The following is a 22,565-nucleotide window of genomic DNA, read 5'->3' as shown; positions in this document are numbered from 1 at the left end:
TATCCTATCCCCTTTATAAGTACTCCCTGACCCCAAATGAGTTACCATATCACCTTTATAAGTACTCCCTGACCCCAAGTGTGTTACCCTAGTTCCATGTAAGTACTCCCTGAACCCAAGTGTGTTACCTTAGCCCCTTTATAAGTACTCCCCGACCCCAAGTGAGTTATCCTATCCCCTATATAAGTACTCCTTGACCCCAAGTGAGTTACCCTGTTCCCATATAAGTACTCCCTGACCCCAAGTGAGTTACCCTAGTCCCTATATAAGTACCCCCTGACCCCAAGTGAGTTACCCTAGTCCCATAGTAGTACTCCCTGACCTCAAGTGAGATACCATAGCCCCTTTATAATATACATTCTGGCCCCAAGTGAGTTACCCTGGTCCCATATAAGTATTACCTGACCCCAAGTGAGTTACCATAGCTCCTTTATAAGTATTCCCTGACCCCAAGTGAGTTATCTTAACCCCTTTATATGTACTCTCTGACATCAAGTGAGTTACCCTAGTCCCATAGTAGTACTCACTGACACCAAGTGAGTTACCCTAGCCCCTTTATAAGTACTCCCTGACCCCAAGTGAGTTACCCTAGTCCCATAAAAGTACTCCCTGACCCCAAGTGTGTTATCCTAGTTCCATGTAAGTACTCCCTGAACCCAAGTGTGTTACCTTAGCCCCTTTATAAGTACTCCCCGACCCCAAGTGAGTTATCCTATCCCCTTTATAAGTACTCTTTGACCCCAAGTGAGTTACCATATCACCTTTATAAGTACTCCCTGAACCCAAGTGTGTTACCTTAGCCCCTTTATAAGTACTCCCCGACCGCAAGTGAGTTATCCTATCCCCTTTATAAGTACTCCCTGACCCCAAGTGAGTTACCATATCACCTTTATAAGTACTCCCTGACCCCAAGTGAGTTATCCTAGCCCCTTTATATGTATCCTCTGACCGCAAGTGAGTTACCCTAGTCCCATAAGTAGTACTCCCTGACCCCAAGTGAATTACCCTAGCCCCTTTATAAGTACACCCTTGCCCCAAGTGAGTACCCTGTTCCCATATAAGTACACCCTGGCCCCAAGTGAGTTACCCTGGTCCCATATAAGTACTCCCTGACCCCAAGTGAGTTACCCTAGTCCCATATAAGTACTTCCTGACCCCAAATGTGTTGTCCTCTCCCCTTTATATGAACTCCCTGACCCCAAGTGAGTTACCCTAGGCCCTATATAAGTACCACCTGACCCCAAGTGAGTTACCCTAGTACCATAGAAGTACTCCCTGACCCCAAGTAAATTATCCTAGCCTCTTTGTATGTACTCTCTGACCGATAGTGGGTTATACAAACCCCTTTATAAGTACTGCCTGACCCCAAGTGTGTTACCCTAGTCTCATATAAGTACTCCCTGAACCCTAGTGTGTTACCTTAGCCCCTTTATAAGTACTCCCCGACCCCAAGTGAGTTATCGTATCCCCTTTATAAGTACTCCCTGACCCCAAGTGAGTTACCATAGCCCCTTTATTTGTACTCCCTGACCCCAAGTGAGTTACCCTAGCCCCTTTATAAGTACACTCTGGCCCCAAGTGAGTCACCCTGGTCCCATAAAAGTACTCCCTGACCCCAAGTGAGTTACCTTAGTCCCATAGAAGTACTTCCAGACCCTAAGTGAGTTACCATAGCCCCTTTAAAAGTACTCCCCGACCCCAAGTGTGTTACCCTAGTCTCATATAAGTATTCCCTGAACCCAAGTGTGTTACCTTAGCCCCTTTATAAGTACTCCCCGACTCCAAGTGAGTTATCCTATCCCCTTTATAAGTACTCCCTGACCCCAAATGAGTTACCATATCACCTTATAAGTACTCTCTGACCCCAAGTGTGTTACCCTAGTTCCATGTAAGTACTCCCTGAACCCAAGTGTGTTACCTTAGCCCCTTTATAAGTACTCCCCGACCCCAAGTGAGTTATCCTAGCCCCTTTATATGTACTCTCTGACCGTAAGTGAGTTATCCTAGCCCCTTTATATGTACTCCCTGACCCCAAGTGTGTTACCCTAGTTTCATATTTGTACTCCCTGGCCCCAAGTGAGTTACCATAGCCCCTTTATATGTACTCTCTGACCGCAAGTGAGTTACCCTAGCCCCTTTATGTGTACTCTCTGACCGCAAGTGAGTTATCCTAGCAGCTTTATATGTACTCCCAGACCCCAAGTGAGTTACCCTAGTCCCTTATAATTACTCCCTGACCCCAAGTGTGTTACCCTAGTCTCATGTAAATACTGCCTGAACCCAAGTGAGTTACCATATCACCTTTATAAGTACTCCCTGACCCCAAGTGAGTTATCCTAGTTCCTTTATATGTACTCTCTGACCACAAGTGAGTTACCCTAGTCCCATAGAAGTACTCCCTGACCCCAAGTGAGTTAATCTAGCCCCTTATATGTACTCTCTGACCGCTAGTGAGTTACCCTAGCCCCCTTTATTAGTACTCCCTGACCCCAAGTGAGTTATCCTAGCCCCTTTATATGTACTCTCTGACCGCAAGTGAGTTACCCTAGCCCATTTATATGAACTCTCTGACCGCAAGTGAGTTATCCTAGCAGCTTTATATGTACTCCCAGACCCCAAGTGAGTTACCCTAGTCCCTTATAAGTACTCCCTGCCCCAAGAGAGTTACCCTAGTCCCATATAAGTACTCCCAGACCCCAAGTGAGTTACCCAAGTCCCATATAAGTACTCCCAGACCCCAAGTGAGTTACCCTAGTCCCATAGAAATACTCCCTGCCCCAAGTGAGTTACCCTAGTCACATAGAAGTACTCCCTGACCCCAAGTGAGTTATCCTAGTTCCATAAAAGTAATCCCTGACCCCAAGTGTGTTACCCTAGTCCCATATCAGTACTCCCTGACCCCAAATGTGTTGTCCTAGCCCCTTTATATGAACTCTCTGACCGCAAGTGTGTTACCCTAGTCCCATATAAGTACTCCCTGACCCCAAATGTGTTGTCCTAGCCCTGTATATGAACTCTCTGACCGCAAGTGAGTTACCCTAGGCCCTATATAAGTACCCCCTGTCCCCAAGTGAGTTACCCTAGACCCATAGAAGTACTTCCTGACCCCAAGTGAATTAACCTAGCCCCTTTATATGTACTCTCTGACCGCAAGTAAGTTACCCTAGTCCCATAAGTACTCCCAGACCCCAAGTGAGTTACACTAGTCCCATATAAGTACTCCCTGGCCCCAAATGAGTTACTATATCACATTATAAGTTCTTCCTGAGCCCAAGTGAGTTATCCTAGCCCCTATATAAGTACTCCTTGACCCCAAGTGAGTTACCCTAGTCCCATATAAGTACTCCCAGACCCCTAGTGAGTTACCCTAGTCCCATATAAGTACTCCCTGTCCCCAAAGGAGTTACCATATCACATTATAAGTTCTCCCTGACCCCAAGTGAGTTATCCTAGCCCCTTTATATGTACTCTCTGACCGCAAGTAAGTTACCCTAGTCCCATATTAGTACTCCCTGACCCCAAGTGAGTTACCATAGCCCCTTTATAAGTACTCCCTGACCCCAAGTGAGTTATCCTAGCCCCTTTATATGTACTCTCTGACCGCAAGTGAGTTACCCTAGTTCCATGGAAGTACTTCCTGACCCTAAGTGAGTTACCGTAGTCCCTTTATAAGTACTCCCTGACCACAATTGAGTTATCCTAGCCCCTTTATATGTACTCTCTGACCGCAAGTGAGTTATCCTAGCCCCTTTATAAGTACTCCCTGACCCCAAGTGTGTTACCCTAGTTTCATATTAGTACTCCCTGGCCCCAAGTGAGTTACCATAGCCCCTTTATAAGTACTCCCTGACCCCAAGTGAGTTATCCTAGCCCCTTTATATGTACTCTCTGACCGCAAGTGAGTTAACCTAGCCCCTTTATATGTACTCCCTGACCCCAAGTGAGCTACCCTAGTTCCATAAAAGCAATCCCTGACCCCAAGTGTGTTTCCCTAGTCCCATATAAGTACTCCCTGACCCCAAATGTGTTGTCCTAGCCCCTTTATATGAACTCCCTGAGCCCAAGTGAGTTACCCTAGGCCCTATATAAGTACCACATGACCCCAAATGAGTTACCCTAGTCCCATAGAAGTACTCCCTGACCCCAAGTGAATTATCCTAGCCCCTTTATATGTACTCTCTGACCGCAAGTGAGTTATCCTAGCAGCTTTATATGTACTCCCAGACCCCAAGTGAGTTACCCTAGTCCCTTATAAGTACTCCCTGACCCCAAGAGAGTTACTCTAGTCCCATATAAGTACTCCCAGACCCCAAGTGAGTTACCCTAGTCCCATAGAATTACTCCCTGCCCCAAGTGAGTTACCCTAGGCACATAGAAGTACTCCCTGACCCCAAGTGAGTTATCCTAGTTCCATAAAAGTAATCCCTGACCCCAAGTGTGTTACCCTAGTCCCATATAAGTACTCCCTGACCCCAAATGTGTTGTCCTAGCCCCTTTATATGAACTCTCTGACCGCAAGTGTGTTACCCTAGTCCCATATAAGTACTCCCTGATCCCAAATGTGTTGTCCTAGCCCTATATATGAACTCTCTGGCCGCAAGTGAGTTGCCCTAGTCCCATATAAGTACTCCCTGACCCCAAGTGAGTTACCCTAGGCCCTATATAAGTACCCCTTGACCCCATATGAGTTTCCCTAGTCCCATAGTAGTACTCCCTGACCTCAAGTTAGTTACCATAGCCCCTTTATAATATATACTCTGGCCCCAAGTGAGTTACCCTGGTCCCATATAAGTATTACCTGACCCCAAGTGAGTTACCATAGCTCCTATATAAGTACTGCCTGACCCCAAGTGTGTTACCTTAGCCCCTTTATAAGTACTCCCCGACCCAAAATGAGTTATCGTATCCCCTTTATAAGTACTCCCTGACCCCAAGTGAGTTACCATAGCCCCTTTATTTGTACTCCTTGACCCCAAGTGAGTTACCCTAGCCCCTTTATAAGTACACTCTGGCCCCAAGTGAGTTACCCTGGTCCAATAAAAGTACTCCCTGACCCGAAGTGAGTTACCTTAGTCCCATAGAAGTACTTCCTGACCCTAAGTGAGTTACCATAGCCCCTTTAAAAGTACTCCCCGACCCCAAGTGTGTTACCCTAGTCTCATATAAGTATTCCCTGAACCCAAGTGTGTTACCTTAGCCCCTTTATAAGTACTCCCCGACTCCAAGTGAGTTATCCTATCCCCTTTATAAGTACTCCCTGACCCCAAATGAGTTACCATATCACCTTTATAAGTACTCCCTGACCCCAAGTGTGTTACCCTAGTTCCATGTAAGTACTCCCTGAACCCAAGTGTGTTACCTTAGCCCCTTTATAAGTACTCCCCGACCCCAAGTCAGTTATCCTATCCCCTTTATATGTACCCTCTGACCGCAAGTGAGTTACCCTAGTCCCATAAGTAGTACTCCCTGACCCCAAGTGAGTTACCCTAGCCCCTTTATAAGTACACCCTGGCCCCAAGTGAGTTACCCTGGTCCCATATAAGTACTCCCTGACCCCAAGTGAGTTACCCTAGTCCCATATAAGTACTCCCTGACCCCAAATGAGTTACCATATCACCTTATAAGTTCTCCCTGACCCCAAGTGTGTTACCCTAGTCTCATATAAGTACTCCCTGAACCCAAGTGTGTTACCTTAGCCCCTTTATAAGTACTCCCCGACCCCAAGTGAGTTATCCTATCCCCTTTATAAGTACTCCCTGACCCCAAGTGAGTTACCATATCACCTTTATAAGTACTCCCTGACCCCAAGTGAGTTAATATAGCCCCTTTATATGTACTTCCTGACCCAAAGTGAGTTACCCTAGCCCCTTTATAAGTACACCCTGGCACCAAGAGAGTTACCCTGGTCCCATATAAGTACTCCCTGACCCCAAGTGGGTTACCCTAGTCCCATATAAGTACTCCTTGACCGCAAGTGAGTTATCCTAGTTCTTTTATATGTACTCTCTGACCACAAGTGAGTTAACCTAGTCTCATAGAAGTACTCCCTGACCCCAAGTGTGTTACCTTAGCCCCTTTATAAGTACTCCCTGACCCCAAGTGAGTTATCCTAGCCCCTTTATATGTACTCTCTGACCGCAAGTGAGTTACCCTAGTCCCATAGTAGTACTCTCTGGCCGCAAGTGAGTTACCCTAGTTCCATAAAAGTACTCCCTGAACCCAAGTGAGTTACCCTAGCCCCTTTATAACTACACTCTGGCCCCAAGTGAGTTACCCTGGTCCCATAAAAGTACTCCCTGACCCCAAGTGAGTTACCCTGGTCCCATAGAAGTACTTCCTGACCCTAAGTGAGTTACCATAGCCCCTTTATAAGTACTCCCTGACCCCAAGTGTGTTACCCTAGTTCCATGTAAGTACTCCCTGAACCCAAGTGTGTTACCTTAGCCCCTTTATAAGTACTCCCCGACCCCAAGTCAGTTATCCTATCCCCTTTATATGTACCCTCTGACCGCAAGTGAGTTACCCTAGTCCCATAAGTAGTACTCCCTGACCCCAAGTGAGTTACCCTAGCCCCTTTATAAGTACACCCTGGCCCCAAGTGAGTTACCCTGGTCCCATATAAGTACTCCCTGACCCCAAGTGAGTTACCCTAGTCCCATATAAGTACTCCCTGACCCCAAATGAGTTACCATATCACCTTATAAGTTCTCCCTGACCCCAAGTGTGTTACCCTAGTCTCATATAAGTACTCCCTGAACCCAAGTGTGTTACCTTAGCCCCTTTATAAGTACTCCCCGACCCCAAGTGAGTTATCCTATCCCCTTTATAAGTACTCCCTGACCCCAAGTGAGTTACCATATCACCTTTATAAGTACTCCCTGACCCCAAGTGAGTTAATATAGCCCCTTTATATGTACTTCCTGACCCAAAGTGAGTTACCCTAGCCCCTTTATAAGTACACCCTGGCCCCAAGAGAGTTACCCTGGTCCCATATAAGTACTCCCTGACCCCAAGTGAGTTACCCTAGTCCCATATAAGTACACCTTGACCGCAAGTGAGTTATCCTAGTTCTTTTATATGTACTCTCTGACCACAAGTGAGTTAACCTAGTCTCATAGAAGTACTCCCTGACCCCAAGTGTGTTACCTTAGCCCCTTTATAAGTACTCTCTGACCGCAAGTGAGTTACCCTAGTCCCATAGTAGTACTCTCTGGCCGCAAGTGAGTTACCCTAGTTCCATAAAAGTACTCCCTGACCCCAAGTGAGTTACCCTAGCCCCTTTATAACTACACTCTGGCCCCAAGTGAGTTACCCTGGTCCCATAAAAGTACTCCCTGACCCCAAGTGAGTTACCCTGGTCCCATAGAAGTACTTCCTGACCCTAAGTGAGTTACCATAGCCCCTTTATAAGTACTCCCTGACCCCAAGTGTGTTACCCTTGTCTCATATAAGTACTCCCTGAACCCAAGTGTGTTACCTTAGCCCCTTTATAAGTACTCCCCGACCCCAAGTGAGTTATCCTATCCACTTTAAAAGTACTCCCTGACCCCAAGTGAGTTACCATATCACCTTTATAAGTACTCCCTGAACCCAAGTGAGTTAATATAGCCCCTTTATATGTACTTCCTGACCCAAAGTGAGTTACCCTAGCCCCTTTATAAGTACACCCTGGCCCCAAGAGAGTTACCCTGGTCCCATATAAGTACTCCCTGACCCCAAGTGAGTTACCCTAGTCCCATATAATTACTCCTTGACCGCAAGTGAGTTATCCTAGTTCCTTTATATGTACTCTCTGACCACAAGTGAGTTAACCTAGTCTCATAGAAGTACTCCCTGACCCCAAGTGTGTTACCTTAGCCCCTTTATATGTACTCTCTGACCGCTAGTGAGTTACACTATCCCCTTTATAAGTACTCCCTGACCCCAAGTGAGTTATCCTAGCCAGTTTATATGTACTCTTAGACTCCAAGTGAGTTATCCTAGCCCCTTTATATGTACTCTCTGACCGCAAGTGAGTTATCCTAGCCCCTTTATATGTACTCTCTGACATCAAGTGAGTTACCCTAGTCCCATAGTAGTACCCACTGACCCCAAGTACCCTAGCCCCTTTATAAGTACTCCCTTACCCTAAGTGGGTTATCCTAGCCCCATTATATGTACTCACTGACCCCAAGTGAGTTATCCTAGCCCCATTATATGTACTCTCTGACCGCAAGTGAGTTATCCTAGCCCCTTTATATGTACTCCCTGACCCCAAGTGAGTTATCATAGCCCCTTTATATGTACTCTCTGACCGCAAGTGAGTTAATCTAACCCCTTTATTAGTACTCCCTGACCCCAAGTGAGTTACCGTAGCCCCTTTACAAGTACTCCCTGACCCCAAGTGAGTTATCATAGCCCCTTTATAAGTACTCCCTGACCCCAAGTGAGTAATCCTAGCCCCTTTATATGTACCCTCTGACCGCAAGTGAGTTACCCTAGTCCCATAAGTAGTACTCCCTGACCCCAAGTGAGTTACCATAGCCCCTTTATAAGTACTCCCTGACCCCAAGTGAGTTATCCTAGCCCCTTTTTATGTACTCTCTGACATCAAGTGAGTTACCCTAGTCCCATAGTAGTACTCACTAAACCCAAGTGAGTTACCCTAGCCCCTTTATAAGTACTCCCTTACCCTAAGTGAGTTATCCTATCCCCATTATATGTACTCACTGACCCCAAGTGAGTTATCCTAGCCCCTTTATATGAACTCTCTGACCGCAAGTGAGTTATCCTAGCCCCTTTATATGTACTCCCTGACCCCAAGTTTGTTATCATAGCCCCTTTATATGTACTCCCTGACCCCAAGTGTGTTACCCTAGCACCTTTATAAGTACACTCTGGCCCCAAGTGAGTTACCCTGGTCCCATATAAGTACTCCCTGACCCCAAGTGAGTTACCATAGCCCCTTTATAAGTACTCCCTGACCACAAGTGAGTTATCCTAGCCCCTTTATATGTACTCTCTGACATCAAGTGAGTTACCCTAGTCCCATAGTAGAACTCACTGACACCAAGTGAGTTACCCTAGCCCCTTTATAAGTACTCCCTGACCCCAAGTGAGTTACCCTAGTCCCATAAAAGTACTCCCTGACCCCAAGTGTGTTACCCTAGTCTCATGTAAGTACTCCCTGAACACAAGTGTGTTACCTTAGCCCCTTTATAAGTACTCCCCGACCCCAAGTGAGTTATTCTATCCCCTTTATAAGTACTCCCTGACACCAAGTGAGTTACCATATCACCTTTATAAGTACTCCCTGACCCAAGTGAGTTACCATAGCCCCTTTATATGTACTCCCTGACCCCAAGTGAGTTACCCTAGCCCTTTTATAAGTACACCCTGGCCCCAAGTGAGTTACCCTGGTCCCATATAAGTACTCCCTGACCCCAAGTGAGTTACCCTAGTCCCATATAAGTACTCCCTGGCCCCAAATGAGTTACCATATCACATTATAAGTTCTCCCTGACCCCAAGTGAATTATCCTAGCCCCTTTATATGTACTCTCTGACCGCAAGTAAGTTACCCTAGTCCCATAGTAGTCCTCCCTGACCCCACGTGAGTTACCATAGCCCCTTTATAAGTACTCCCTGACCCCAAGTGAGTTATCCTAGCCCCATTACATGTACTCTCTGACATCAAGTGAGTTACCCTAGTCCCATAGTAGTACTCACTAACCCCAAGTGAGTTACCCTAGCCCCTTTATAAGTACTCCCTTACCCTAAGTGAGTTATCCTATCCCCATTATATGTACTCACTGACCCCAAGTGAGTTATCCTAGCCCCTTTATATGTACTCTCTGACCGCAAGTGAGTTATCCTAGCCCCTTTATATGTACTCCCTGACCCCAAGTTTGTTATCATAGCCCCTTTATATGTACTCCCTGACCCCAAGTGTGTTACCCTAGCACCTTTATAAGTACACTCTGGCCCCAAGTGAGTTACCCTGGTCCCATATAAGTACTCCCTGACCCCAAGTGAGTTATCATAGCCCCTTTATAAGTACTCCCTGACCACAAGTGAGTTATCCTAGCCCCTTTATATGTACTCTCTGACATCAAGTGAGTTACCCTAGTCCCATAGTAGAACTCACTGACACCAAGTGAGTTACCCTAGCCCCTTTATAAGTACTCCCTGACCCCAAGTGAGTTACCCTAGTCCCATAAAAGTACTCCCTGACCCCAAGTGTGTTACCCTAGTCTCATGTAAGTACTCCCTGAACACAAGTGTGTTACCTTAGCCCCTTTATAAGTACTCCCCGACCCCAAGTGAGTTATCCTATCCCCTTTATAAGTACTCCCTGACACCAAGTGAGTTACCATATCACCTTTATAAGTACTCCCTGACCCCAAGTGAGTTATCCTAGCCCTTTTATATGTACTCTCTGACCGCAAGTGAGTTACCATAGTCCCATAGTAGTACTCCCTGACCCCAAGTGAGTTACCATAGCCCCTTTATATGTACTCCCTGACCCCAAGTGAGTTACCCTAGCCCTTTTATAAGTAAACCCTGGCCCCAAGTGAGTTACCCTGGTCCCATATAAGTACTCCCTGACCCCAAGTGAGTTACCCTAGTCCCATATAAGTACTCCCTGGCCCCAAATGAGTTACCATATCACATTATAAGTTCTCCCTGACCCCAAGTGAATTATCCTAGCCCCTTTATATGTACTCTCTGACCGCAAGTAAGTTACCCTAGTCCCATAGTAGTCCTCCCTGACCCCAAGTGAGTTACCATAGCCCCTTTATAAGTACTCCCTGACCCCAAGTGAGTTATCCTAGCCCCATTATATGTACTCTCTGACCGCAAGTGAGTTACGCTAGTCCCATAGTAGTAATCACTGACCCCAAGTGAGTTACCCTAGCACCTATATAAGTACTCCTTGACCCCAAGTGAGTTACCCTAGTCACATAAAAGTACTCCCTGACCCTAAGTGAGTTACCGTATTCCCTTTATAAGTACTCCCTGACCACAAGTGAGTTATCCTAGCCCCTTTATATGTACTCTCTGACCGTAAGTGAGTTATCCTAGCCCCTTTATAAGTACTCCCTCACCCCAAGTGTGTTACCCTAGTTTCATATTAGTACTTCCTGGCCCCAAGTGAGTTACCATAGCCCCTTTATAAGTACTCCCTGACCCCAAGTGAGTTATCCTAGCCCCTTTATATGTACTCTCTGACCGCAAGTGAGTTACCCTAGCCCCTTTATATGTACTCTCTGACCGCAAGTGATTTACCCTAGCCCCTTTATATGTACTCTCTGACCGCAAGTGAGTTACCCTAGCCCCTTTATATGTACTCTCTGACCGCAAGTGAGTTACCCTAGCCCCTTTATATGTACTCTATGACCGCAAGTGAGTTATCCTAGCAGCTTTATATGTACTCCCAGACCCCAAGTGAGTTACCCTAGTACTTTATAATTACTCCCTGACCCCAAGTGTGTTACCCTAGTCTCATGTAAGTACTCCCTGAACCCAAGTGAGTTACCATATCACCCTTATAAGTACTCCCTGACCCCAAGTGAGTTATCATAGCCCCTTTATATGTACTCTCTGACCGCAAGTGAGTTAATCTAACCCCTTTATTAGTACTCCCTGACCCCAAGTGAGTTACCGTAGCCCCTTTACAAGTACTCCCTGACCCCAAGTGAGTTATCATAGCCCCTTTATATGTACTCTCTGACCGCAAGTGAGTTAATCTAACCCCTTTATTAGTACTCCCTGACCCCAAGTGAGTTACCGTAGCCCCTTTACAAGTACTCCCTGACCCCAAGTGAGTTATCATAGCCCCTTTATAAGTACTCCCTGACCCCAAGTGAGTAACCCTAGCCCCTTTATATGTACCCTCTGACCGCAAGTGAGTTACCCTAGTCCCATAAGTAGTACTCCCTGACCCCAAGTGAGTTACCATAGCCCCTTTATAAGTACTCCCTGACCCCAAGTGAGTTATCCTAGCCCCTTTTTATGTACTCTCTGACATCAAGTGAGTTACCCTAGTCCCATAGTAGTACTCACTGACCCCAAGTGAGTTACCCTAGCCCCTTCATAAGTACTCCCTTACCCTAAGTGAGTTATCCTAGCCCCATTATATGTACTCACTGACCCCAAGTGAGTTATCCTAGCCCCTTTATATGTACTCTCTGACCGCAATTGAGTTATCCTAGCCCCTTTATATATACTCCCTGACCCCAAGTGAGTTATCATAGCCCCTTTATATGTACTCCCTGACCCCAAGTGTGTTACCCTAGTCTCATGTAAGTACTCCCTGAACACAAGTGTGTTACCTTAGCCCCTTTATAAGTACTCCCCGACCCCAAGTGAGTTATCCTATCCCCTTTATAAGTACTCCCTGACACCAAGTGAGTTACCATATCACCTTTATAAGTACTCCCTGACCCCAAGTGAGTTATCCTAGCCCTTTTATATGTACTCTCTGACCGCAAGTGAGTTACCCTAGTCCCATAGTAGTACTCCCTGACCCCAAGTGAGTTACCATAGCCCCTTTATATGTACTCCCTGACCCCAAGTGAGTTACCCTAGCCCTTTTATAAGTACACCCTGGCCCCAAGTGAGTTACCCTGGTCCCATATAAGTACTCCCTGACCCCAAGTGAGTTACCCTAGTCCCATATAAGTACTCCCTGGCCCCAAATGAGTTACCATATCACATTATAAGTTCTCCCTGACCCCAAGTGAATTATCCTAGCCCCTTTATATGTACTCTCTGACCGCAAGTAAGTAACCCTAGTCCTATAGTAGTCCTCCCTGACCCCAAGTGAGTTACCATAGCCCCTTTATAAGTACTCCCTGACCCCAAGTGAGTTATCCTAGCCCCATTATATGTACTCTCTGACCGCAAGTGAGTTACGCTAGTCCCATAGTAGTAATCACTGACCCCAAGTGAGTTACCCTAGCACCTATATAAGTACTCCTTGACCCCAAGTGAGTTACCCTAGTCCCATAAAAGTACTCCCTGACCCCAAGTGAGTTATCCTAGCCCCTTTTTATGTACTCTCTGACATCAAGTGAGTTACCCTAGTCCCATAGTAGTACTCACTGACCCCAAGTGAGTTACCCTAGCCCCTTCATAAGTACTCCCTTACCCTAAGTGAGTTATCCTAGCCCCATTATATGTACTCACTGACCCCAAGTGAGTTACCCTAGCCCCTTTATAAGTACACTCTGGCCCCAAGTGAGTTACCCTGGTCCCATATAAGTACTCCCTGACCCCAAGTGAGTTACCATAGCCCCTTTATATGTACTCTCTGACCGCAATTGAGTTATCCTAGCCCCTTTATATGTACTCCCTGACCCCAAGTGAGTTATCATAGCCCCTTTATATGTACTCCCTGACCCCAAGTGAGTTACCCTAGCCCCTTTATAAGTACACTCTGGCCCCAAGTGAGTTACCCTGGTCCCATATAAGTACTCCCTGACCCCAAGTGAGTTACCATAGCCCCTTTATAAGTACTCCCTGACCCCAAGTGAGTTATCCTAGCCTCTTTATATGTAATCTCTGACATTAAGTGAGTTACCCTAGTCCCATAGTAGTACTCACTGACACCAAGTGAGTTACCCTAGCCCCTTTATAAGTACTCCCTGACCCCAAGTGAGTTACCCTAGTCCCATAAAAGTACTCCCTGACCCCAAGTGTTTTACCCTAGTCTCATGTAAGTACTCCCTGAACCCAAGTGTGTTACCTTAGCCCCTTTATAAGTACTCCCTGACCCAAAGTGAGTTATCCTAGCCCTTTTATATGTACTCTCTGACCGCAAGTGAGTTACCCTAGTCCCATAGTAGTACTCCCTGACCCCAAGTGAGTTACCATAGCCCCTTTATATGTACTCCCTGACCCCAAGTGAGTTACCCTAGCCCTTTTATAAGTACACCCTGGCCCCAAGTGAGTTACCCTGGTCCCATATAAGTACTCCCTGACCCCAAGTGAGATACCCTAGTCCCATATAAGTACTCCCTGGCCCCAAATTAGTTACCATATCACATTATAAGTTCTCCCTGACCCCAAGTGTGTTACCCTAGTCTCATATAAGTACTCCCTGAACCCAAGTGTGTTACCTTAGCCCCTTTATAAGTACTCCCCGACCCCAAGTGAGTTATCCTATCCCCTTTATAAGTACTCCCTGACCCCAAGTGAGTTACCATATCACCTTTATAAGTACTCCCTGACCCCAAGTGAGTTAATATAGCCCCTTTATATGTACTTCCTGACCCAAAGTGAGTTACCCTAGCCCCTTTATAAGTACACCCTGGCACCAAGAGAGTTACCCTGGTCCCATATAAGTACTCCCTGACCCCAAGTGAGTTACCCTAGTCCCATATAAGTACTCCTTGACCGCAAGTGAGTTATCCTAGTTCTTTTATATGTACTCTCTGACCACAAGTGAGTTAACCTAGTCTCATAGAAGTACTCCCTGACCCCAAGTGTGTTACCTTAGCCCCTTTATAAGTACTACCTGACCCCAAGTGAGTTATCCTAGCCCCTTTATATGTACTCTCTGACCGCAAGTGAGTTACCCTAGTCCCATAGTAGTACTCTCTGGCCGCAAGTGAGTTACCCTAGTTCCATAAAAGTACTCCCTGACCCCAAGTGAGTTACCCTAGCCCCTTTATAACTACACTCTGGCCCCAAGTGAGTTACCCTGGACCCATAAAAGTACTCCCTGACCCCAAGTGAGTTACCCTGGTCCCATAGAAGTACTTCCTGACCCTAAGTGAGTTACCATAGCCCCATTATAAGTACTCCCTGACCCCAAGTGTGTTACCCTAGTTCCATGTAAGTACTCCCTGAACCCAAGTGTGTTACCTTAGCCCCTTTATAAGTACTCCCCGACCCCAAGTCAGTTATCCTATCCCGTTTATATGTACCCTCTGACCGCAAGTGAGTTACCCTAGTCCCATAAGTAGTACTCCCTGACCCCAAGTGAGTTACCCTAGCCCCTTTATAAGTACACCCTGGCCCCAAGTGAGTTACCCTGGTCCCATATAAGTACTCCCTGACCCCAAGTGAGTTACCCTAGTCCCATATAAGTACTCCCTGACCCCAAATGAGTTACCATATCACCTTATAAGTTCTCCCTGACCCCAAGTGTGTTACCTTAGCCCCTTTATAAGTACTCTCTGACCGCAAGTGAGTTACCCTAGTCCCATAGTAGTACTCTCTGGCCGCAAGTGAGTTACCCTAGTTCCATAAAAGTACTCCCTGACCCCAAGTGAGTTACCCTAGCCCCTTTATAACTACACTCTGGCCCCAAGTGAGTTACCCTGGTCCCATAAAAGTACTCCCTGACCCCAAGTGAGTTACCCTGGTCCCATAGAAGTACTTCCTGACCCTAAGTGAGTTACTGGATTGTAGATTGGGGGAATAATGACTCGTTCCCAATTCTTCTTTTATAATCGAATATTAATGTTTATTCTCAATTACAATGTTGTCGCACTTACAAATGTGAATGTTGCGTTTCAATTAAATATTCGTAATCTTGGTTACAATTAATGGCGCAATAACGTTTAACTAATAATAATACGTATCGCTTAGGCGAATGCTGTTTCAGTACGCATTGGCAATCGCTGATTTGTTATATACGTTCGCGTAGACTTAACTATCAAGTCAGAAGTGAAGTCGCCGCCCAAACTCCTCGCTTATATAGCGGTGCGGTGTCAACCGACGAAAACTTCGCGGAAGCGCTCGGCGCTATTTTTCTATGGAAGTAATACGTCGGAGATCGGTTCGTTTGATTCTTGTTTCTAGCATCTTCTAGAATGTTTATTACCAACTACCAAACATGCTCCCCCCGTTGAACAACATGTTCAACAACGCTTCATACATGCGTTAATAGTATTTCATGAGGGTTTACAATTTTATAATGTTTCGGTGGGTAATGGACATAATAGTTTGGTTGTCCTTTTGATCTTTCCGGCGTTGGTCTTGATGGTGGCAGCTCTTGCTATGCCGTCCTCTCCCAGATGTAGTTCTTCGATACGTCCGAGATTCCAGTTGAAACATGGTACGTGTTTCTCCTTTATTAAGACCACCATGCCCACCTTCAAAACTGGGCCGTCTTTGAACCATTTTTGTCGCTCTTGCAATGAATTTAAGTATTCCAGGTTCCAGGTCTTCCAAAAATCTTGACGCATCTTCGATAGGTGTTGCCAAACTGCGAGACGATTTTCATTAACTGAAGAGAAGTCTGATTCAGGTAATGTAGTAAAGGTTCTCCCAATAAGATAGTGTGCAGGTGTCAGCGCAATTATGTCATTAGGGTCGGACGACAGTGAGGTCATAGGTCGAGAATTAAGGACTGCCTCAATTTCGTTCACGAAAGTATTGAACTGTTCCAAAGTGAACACGGTATTGCCAACAACGCGTTTAAAGTGATGTTTAAACATTTTGACAGAAGCCTCCCACTATCCGCCGAAATGCGGCGACAAAGGGGGAATAAAATGCCACTGTATTCTACGCTCGCTCGCGAATTCGGTCACTTTCTTTTTATGTGCGGACGAATTGAGTAGAATGTATAATTCTTTCAGTTTATTATTCGCACCGACGAAATTAGTTCCATTGTCCGAATGTATGTGTCTAGGTAAGCCTCTTCGAGCAACAAACCGTCTTAAGGCTGCTAAAAATCCGTCAGAAGACAAGTCAGTAACTGCTTCTAAATGTATAGCCTTCATTGTCATGCAGACGAATACGCATACATAAGTTTTTACCTGGGTTTTATTACGATACTTCCTTTCTTTTGTGTAAAAAGGCCCGCAAAAATCCACACCCGTTGATTCAAAAGGTAACGCCGTTCGCACACGACTAGAGGGCAAATTGCCCATTTTGTAATGTGTAGTATCAGGTCGGAACCTAATGCATCGTACACATTTGTTTATGACCTTCCGGACTCGATTTCTACCGTCCAGTATCCAGAAATTTTGTCTTATCAAGGATAACGTAGTTAGTACCCCTGTGTGAAAGTTTTTTTCGTGCGTTTCGCGTATTATCGCATCAGTTAACGGGTGCGATCCAGGTAAAAGAATCGGATGTTTCTGAGCGAAGGTTAGCGTTGACTTATGTAATCGACCCCCCACGCGGATTATGTTGTGTTCATCTAGAAACGGACTAAGTCTCGCGAATTTTCCCATTAAATTCCTATCCCTAGTTTTTAATTGCTGTAATTCGGTGTTAAATACACAAGATTGCAGCTCCTTTATGACCCATCGTTCCGCTCGATCAATTTCATCCGGTTGCAACGTCCCTTTAATTTTTGTCTTACGACTTAAAAACCGATAGCAATATGCGATGATTCGTAGTAGCTTTTTGTATGACGAATATTTTTTTAGGAAATCCATACGTTCAGGCACGATTATCAAGCATACGTTTTTGCGTAATTCAGGAACTTCGCTTATTATTACCGTCTCTTCTGGCCATTCGGTTTTGGCCTGATTTAACCATGCTGGACCATAAAACCATGCATGATTGTTTGTCAATGCACCTGGTAATTGACCTCGCGAAATTATGTCCGCTGGATTATTTTCAGATCGCACGTGGCGCCATTGCAATTCCTTGGTCATCTCTTGAATTTCCTTCACCCGATTTGCAACATATGGTTTCAGGATATTCGGAGATTTTTGTATCCACTGTAGAACGATTGTAGAATCACTCCACAAGGTAATATTATCAATCCTACATTGTAAAGCATCTGTTGCTTCGAGACACAGTTTTGATAAAAGTAATGCTCCACTTAATTCTAGACGGGGAATTGTGGTCGGCTTTAATGGCGCCACGCGAGATTTTGCACAAAGTAATTTTACTGATACGTCACTATTATCATTTATGCATCTTACGTATATACACGCTCCAAAGGCAGAACCGCTGGCGTCACAGAATCCATGTAATTGTATTTCGCGTGAATTGTCGCTGATCACCTTTCTCTCGAAAACCGTTTCATTAATGGCATTTAATTGTTTTTCGAATACTAGCCAGTCAGAGTATATCTTCTGCGGAACTGATTCATCCCAATTTAATTTGTGACGCCATACGTCCTGCATTATTTTTTTTGCGTATAATGTTACGGGTCCAATCAATCCTAAGGGATCAAAAATGCTTGCAATTTTTGATAATATGTTTCTTTTCGTAGGTAATTTCTGATCTTGACCTTGAGCTATCGAGTACGAAAAACTGTCTGTTCGTGTATCCCAATTTAAACCTAATGTTTTCAAAGTATCGTTTAACTTAATCGTAAAGTTTGCATGAATGTCGGTCTTCGTGATGCCCAATAATATGTCCGGACTATTCGCGGCCCATTGACGTATCTTGAATCCTCCTTTAGATAATAAGTCAATAATGTCATCTCGAATGGCCCGTAATTCATCGATAGATCCCGCGCCCGTTAATAAGTCGTCTACGTACAAGTGTTCTTTAACGATTTTTGCGGCACGCGGATGTGTTTCTATTTCGTCATCGGCCAATTGATGCAAAACTCTAATTGCTAGATACGGAGATGATGAAATTCCGAATGTTAATGTCTTTAATTGGTATGTTTCTATTTGTTCGTGCTGCCGCCATAGGAATCTTTGAAACTGTTGATCACTATTGTGTACCAATACCTGACGGTACATTTTCTCAATGTCCGCGGTTGCGACGTACTTGTATGTACGAAATCTAATCAGGTGATCATATAATTTTTTCTGAATGGTGGGCCCTGTCATAAGCACTTCGTTTAGCGATAAACCGTTACTTGACTTGGCTGACGCGTCAAAGACTACGCGGACTTTGGTCGTGTCGCTACTTTCTTTGATTACTGCGTGATGCGGCATGTAGTATCCACCGTTGGATTTTGGGCGGCAGATTTGAGCGTGTTCTAAATGTAGATATTCGTTTAAAACTTGATCGTATTTCACTTTGAACTCAACGTTTTTATTTAATTTTCGTTCTAAAGACGATAAACGTCTCATAGCCATTAACTTAGAATCTCCTAAACGAAAATTCGTATCGCGAAACGGCAGCCGTACCACGTATCGTCCGTCAGAATTACGCCTCGTTGTATCTTTGAAATGTTTTTCGCAACGTTCCAAATCTTTTGCCGTGCCATTTCGACTATTGGATTCTTCCGTTATCCAACCTATGTTTGTAGGTCTTCTTATGTTTGCCGCGTGGCATAATGGCGTTAATGGCTTTGTAGACGAGATTCCGCCGACAATCACCCAACCTAATTGAGTTTTTTGCGCGTACGCATCTTCATTGTGATCGGATAAACGAATCTGTCCTACGCAAAACAATGAAGTAGTGACTCCTGATCCTAATAACAGATCTACTGGTCTTGGTATATGAAATTCCGGATCCGCTAGCTTTATATTTCTCGGTATTTTTAATCTATGTCTCGGAAATCTCTCTGTCGGGACTAAATCTGAGATGGTGGGTATGACCAAACACGTTAATTCTCTTTCGTATTGATTAACGATCGATTTTATGCGAATGTTAATTATGCCCTGTGAAATTGTAGTTACGTTGTTCAACGCACTGATGGGTAACGACAATTTCGTGGCGCGCGATTTAATACGTTCGATCAATGAGTCAGTAATAAAATTAGCCGTAGATCCCGTATCTAATATGGCTCTAGCTTCTATATATTGACTATTATCCCCTTCAATTTTTACTACTGCACTCATAATTAGCTGAGGTGTTAGTTGTGGTGTTACCATTGATAAACTAACATTAGAGCCCTTTACTGTGGCCTTTGGTCAATCTGATTTCTCGTTCGCGACGTCTGATTTTGTTGGTATTTGTGTCGTAATTTGTGTGTTTGAGCGCGAATCGAAATGCAATAAGCTATTATGTCGTTTCCCGCAAATCTTACATGCTGAAAACTTACATTCTTTACCCAAGTGTGAACGCATGCAATTATAGCATAATTTAGCTATTTTAACTAATTCGATTCGTTTATCGACCGGCAATTGCTTAAATTTTTTACACATAAACAAAGGATGTGTCTCTTCCTTGCATGCTACGCATTTCTTGTCTACGTTTGCAAGAAATGTTTGGTTATTAGATGATGTGACTTTACGTTTCTTGGTTTGAAACTCGTGTTTGTCTCGATGTGTATCGGATTTCCTGGCCCTTTCGCGTTTCGACGCGCACACGGCGGTACGATAAAGAAATTCATACATTAGATCCGCAGTTGGGAATTCATCGCGACTCAAAGTTTGTTCCCACCTTTCTAACGTATTTTTAGGAAGTTTGTTTTCTAGTATGTGTACTATAATTTCCGAATTTATATCTACGCCTAATGTTTTTAAGGATGCAACATTTTGTTGCATCTCATCAGCGAGTTTACTTAAACCAATAGACGTTTCATTCTCTAAATTTGGTACTTTCATCATTAGAGATAAATGTCTTGATATTAATACGCGTTTGACTTGGTATGCCTTTTCGAGCAATTCCCAAGCTTTGGCGTAATTCATTCCGTCTACAGAAAATATTTTTAATTTATTTTCCGCTTCTCCTGTTAATGCAGATTTCAAGTAATAAAATTTATCCATGTCGGATAATTCTGAATTATTACCGATCAGATTGTTGAATGTATTTTTGAAATTAAGCCAATTTTCATAGTTTCCGTCAAATGTTGGTAGGGGGGCTGTCGGTAGTTTAATTTTTCTTTTTAATGTACATAAGTTCGTATCGATATTATTTTGGGATCCTCCCCCCGATGCTACTGAACATCTTTCCGATAAATTTGTACCGCCTAATATATTTTCCGCCCTACCTGCTAATGTATAAAATTTTTCTGTAATACTAATCGCTTCGACATCATGTCCACTACCTGGATCTGCTATTATCAACTCGTCGTTTGATTCTTCAAACGCATGAAATAACGCGGTTATTCTCGCGATACGTAGCTTTAACGTGGCATTGTCAATTTTACCTTTGTCTAATAAATTGGATACTGTTGTAATTTGGGTTTTTAATGACGCCCTTTTCTGTATCGATAATCTAATTTCATCGGACATTGTTGGCACCGTAATCACAATAGAACAGAACTTACTACTTACTCGTTGTCCCGATTTGCGATTCTCGACCGCACCTCAATGTCTCCTCGCCTCTCAATGTCTCGTTGCCTGTCGCAGCTTGTCGTAAGTTGATACAATTTTATATAATTCGCACTATGATAACTCACGACCTCTGATTCGCACTATGCTACCTCACAGGAGGCACCAAATGGATTGTAGATTGGGGGAATAATGACTCGTTCCCAATTCTTCTTTTATAATCGAATATTAATGTTTATTCTCAATTACAATGTTGTCGCACTTACAAATGTGAATGTTGCGTTTCAATTAAATATTCGTAATCTTGGTTACAATTAATGGCGCAATAACGTTTAACTAATAATAATACGTATCGCTTAGGCGAATGCTGTTTCAGTACGCATTGGCAATCGCTGATTTGTTATATACGTTCGCGTAGACTTAACTATCAAGTCAGAAGTGAAGTCGCCGCCCAAACTCCTCGCTTATATAGCGGTGCGGTGTCAACCGACGAAAACTTCGCGGAAGCGCTCGGCGCTATTTTTCTATGGAAGTAATACGTCGGAGATCGGTTCGTTTGATTCTTGTTTCTAGCATCTTCTAGAATGTTTATTACCAACTACCAAACAGTTACCATAGCCCCTTTATAAGTACTCCCTGACCCCAAGTGTGTTACCCTTGTCTCATATAAGTACTCCCTGAACCCAAGTGTGTTACCTTAGCCCCTTTATAAGTACTCCCCGACCCCAAGTGAGTTATCCTATCCACTTTATAAGTACTCCCTGACCCCAAGTGAGTTACCATATCACCTTTATAAGTACTCCCTGAACCCAAGTGAGTTAATATAGCCCCTTTATATGTACTTCCTGACCCAAAGTGAGTTACCCTAGCCCCTTTATAAGTACACCCTGGCCCCAAGAGAGTTACCCTGGTCCCATATAAGTACTCCCTGACCCCAAGTGAGTTACCCTAGTCCCATATAAGTACTCCTTGACCGCAAGTGAGTTATCCTAGTTCCTTTATATGTACTCTCTGACCACAAGTGAGTTAACCTAGTCTCATAGAAGTACTCCCTGACCCCAAGTGTGTTACCTTAGCCCCTTTATATGTACTCTCTGACCGCTAGTGAGTTACACTATCCCCTTTATAAGTACTCCCTGACCCCAAGTGAGTTATCCTAGCCAGTTTATATGTACTCTTAGACTCCAAGTGAGTTATCCTAACCCCTTTATATGTACTCTCTGACCGCAAGTGAGTTATCCTAGCCCCTTTATATGTACTCTCTGACATCAAGTGAGTTACCCTAGTCCCATAGTAGTACCCACTGACCCCAAGTACCCTAGCCCCTTTATAAGTACTCCCTTACCCTAAGTGGGTTATCCTAGCCCCATTATATGTACTCACTGACCCCAAGTGAGTTATCCTAGCCCCATTATATGTACTCTCTGACCGCAAGTGAGTTATCCTAGCCCCTTTATATGTACTCCCTGACCCCAAGTGAGTTATCATAGCC

The 22,565-nt window shown here is 44.4% G+C and overlaps 2 protein-coding genes across 2 annotated transcripts; both read right to left on the bottom strand.

Moving 5' to 3' along the window:
• Positions 1-15,901: 15,901 nt before the first annotated feature.
• LOC136784012 (uncharacterized) lies at positions 15,902-16,429 on the bottom strand. Its single transcript, XM_066744465.1, has one exon. It carries the CDS (start codon positions 16,427-16,429, stop codon positions 15,902-15,904), a length of 528 nt encoding a protein of 175 aa, XP_066600562.1.
• Positions 16,430-16,447: 18 nt separating this feature from the next.
• Positions 16,448-19,729, bottom strand: LOC136784011 (uncharacterized). The gene has a single exon (XM_066744464.1). It carries the CDS (start codon positions 19,727-19,729, stop codon positions 16,448-16,450), a length of 3,282 nt encoding a protein of 1,093 aa, XP_066600561.1.
• Between the last annotated feature and the right edge of the window lie 2,836 nt (positions 19,730-22,565).

Source organism: Prorops nasuta, unplaced genomic scaffold (genome assembly GCF_024137725.1).
Source record: "Prorops nasuta isolate Cenicafe-Biocafe unplaced genomic scaffold, Cenicafe_Pnas_1.2 PNAS00041, whole genome shotgun sequence".
Lineage (NCBI taxonomy): Eukaryota > Metazoa > Arthropoda > Insecta > Hymenoptera > Bethylidae > Prorops > Prorops nasuta.
This window is presented reverse-complemented; position numbering and strand designations above follow the sequence as displayed.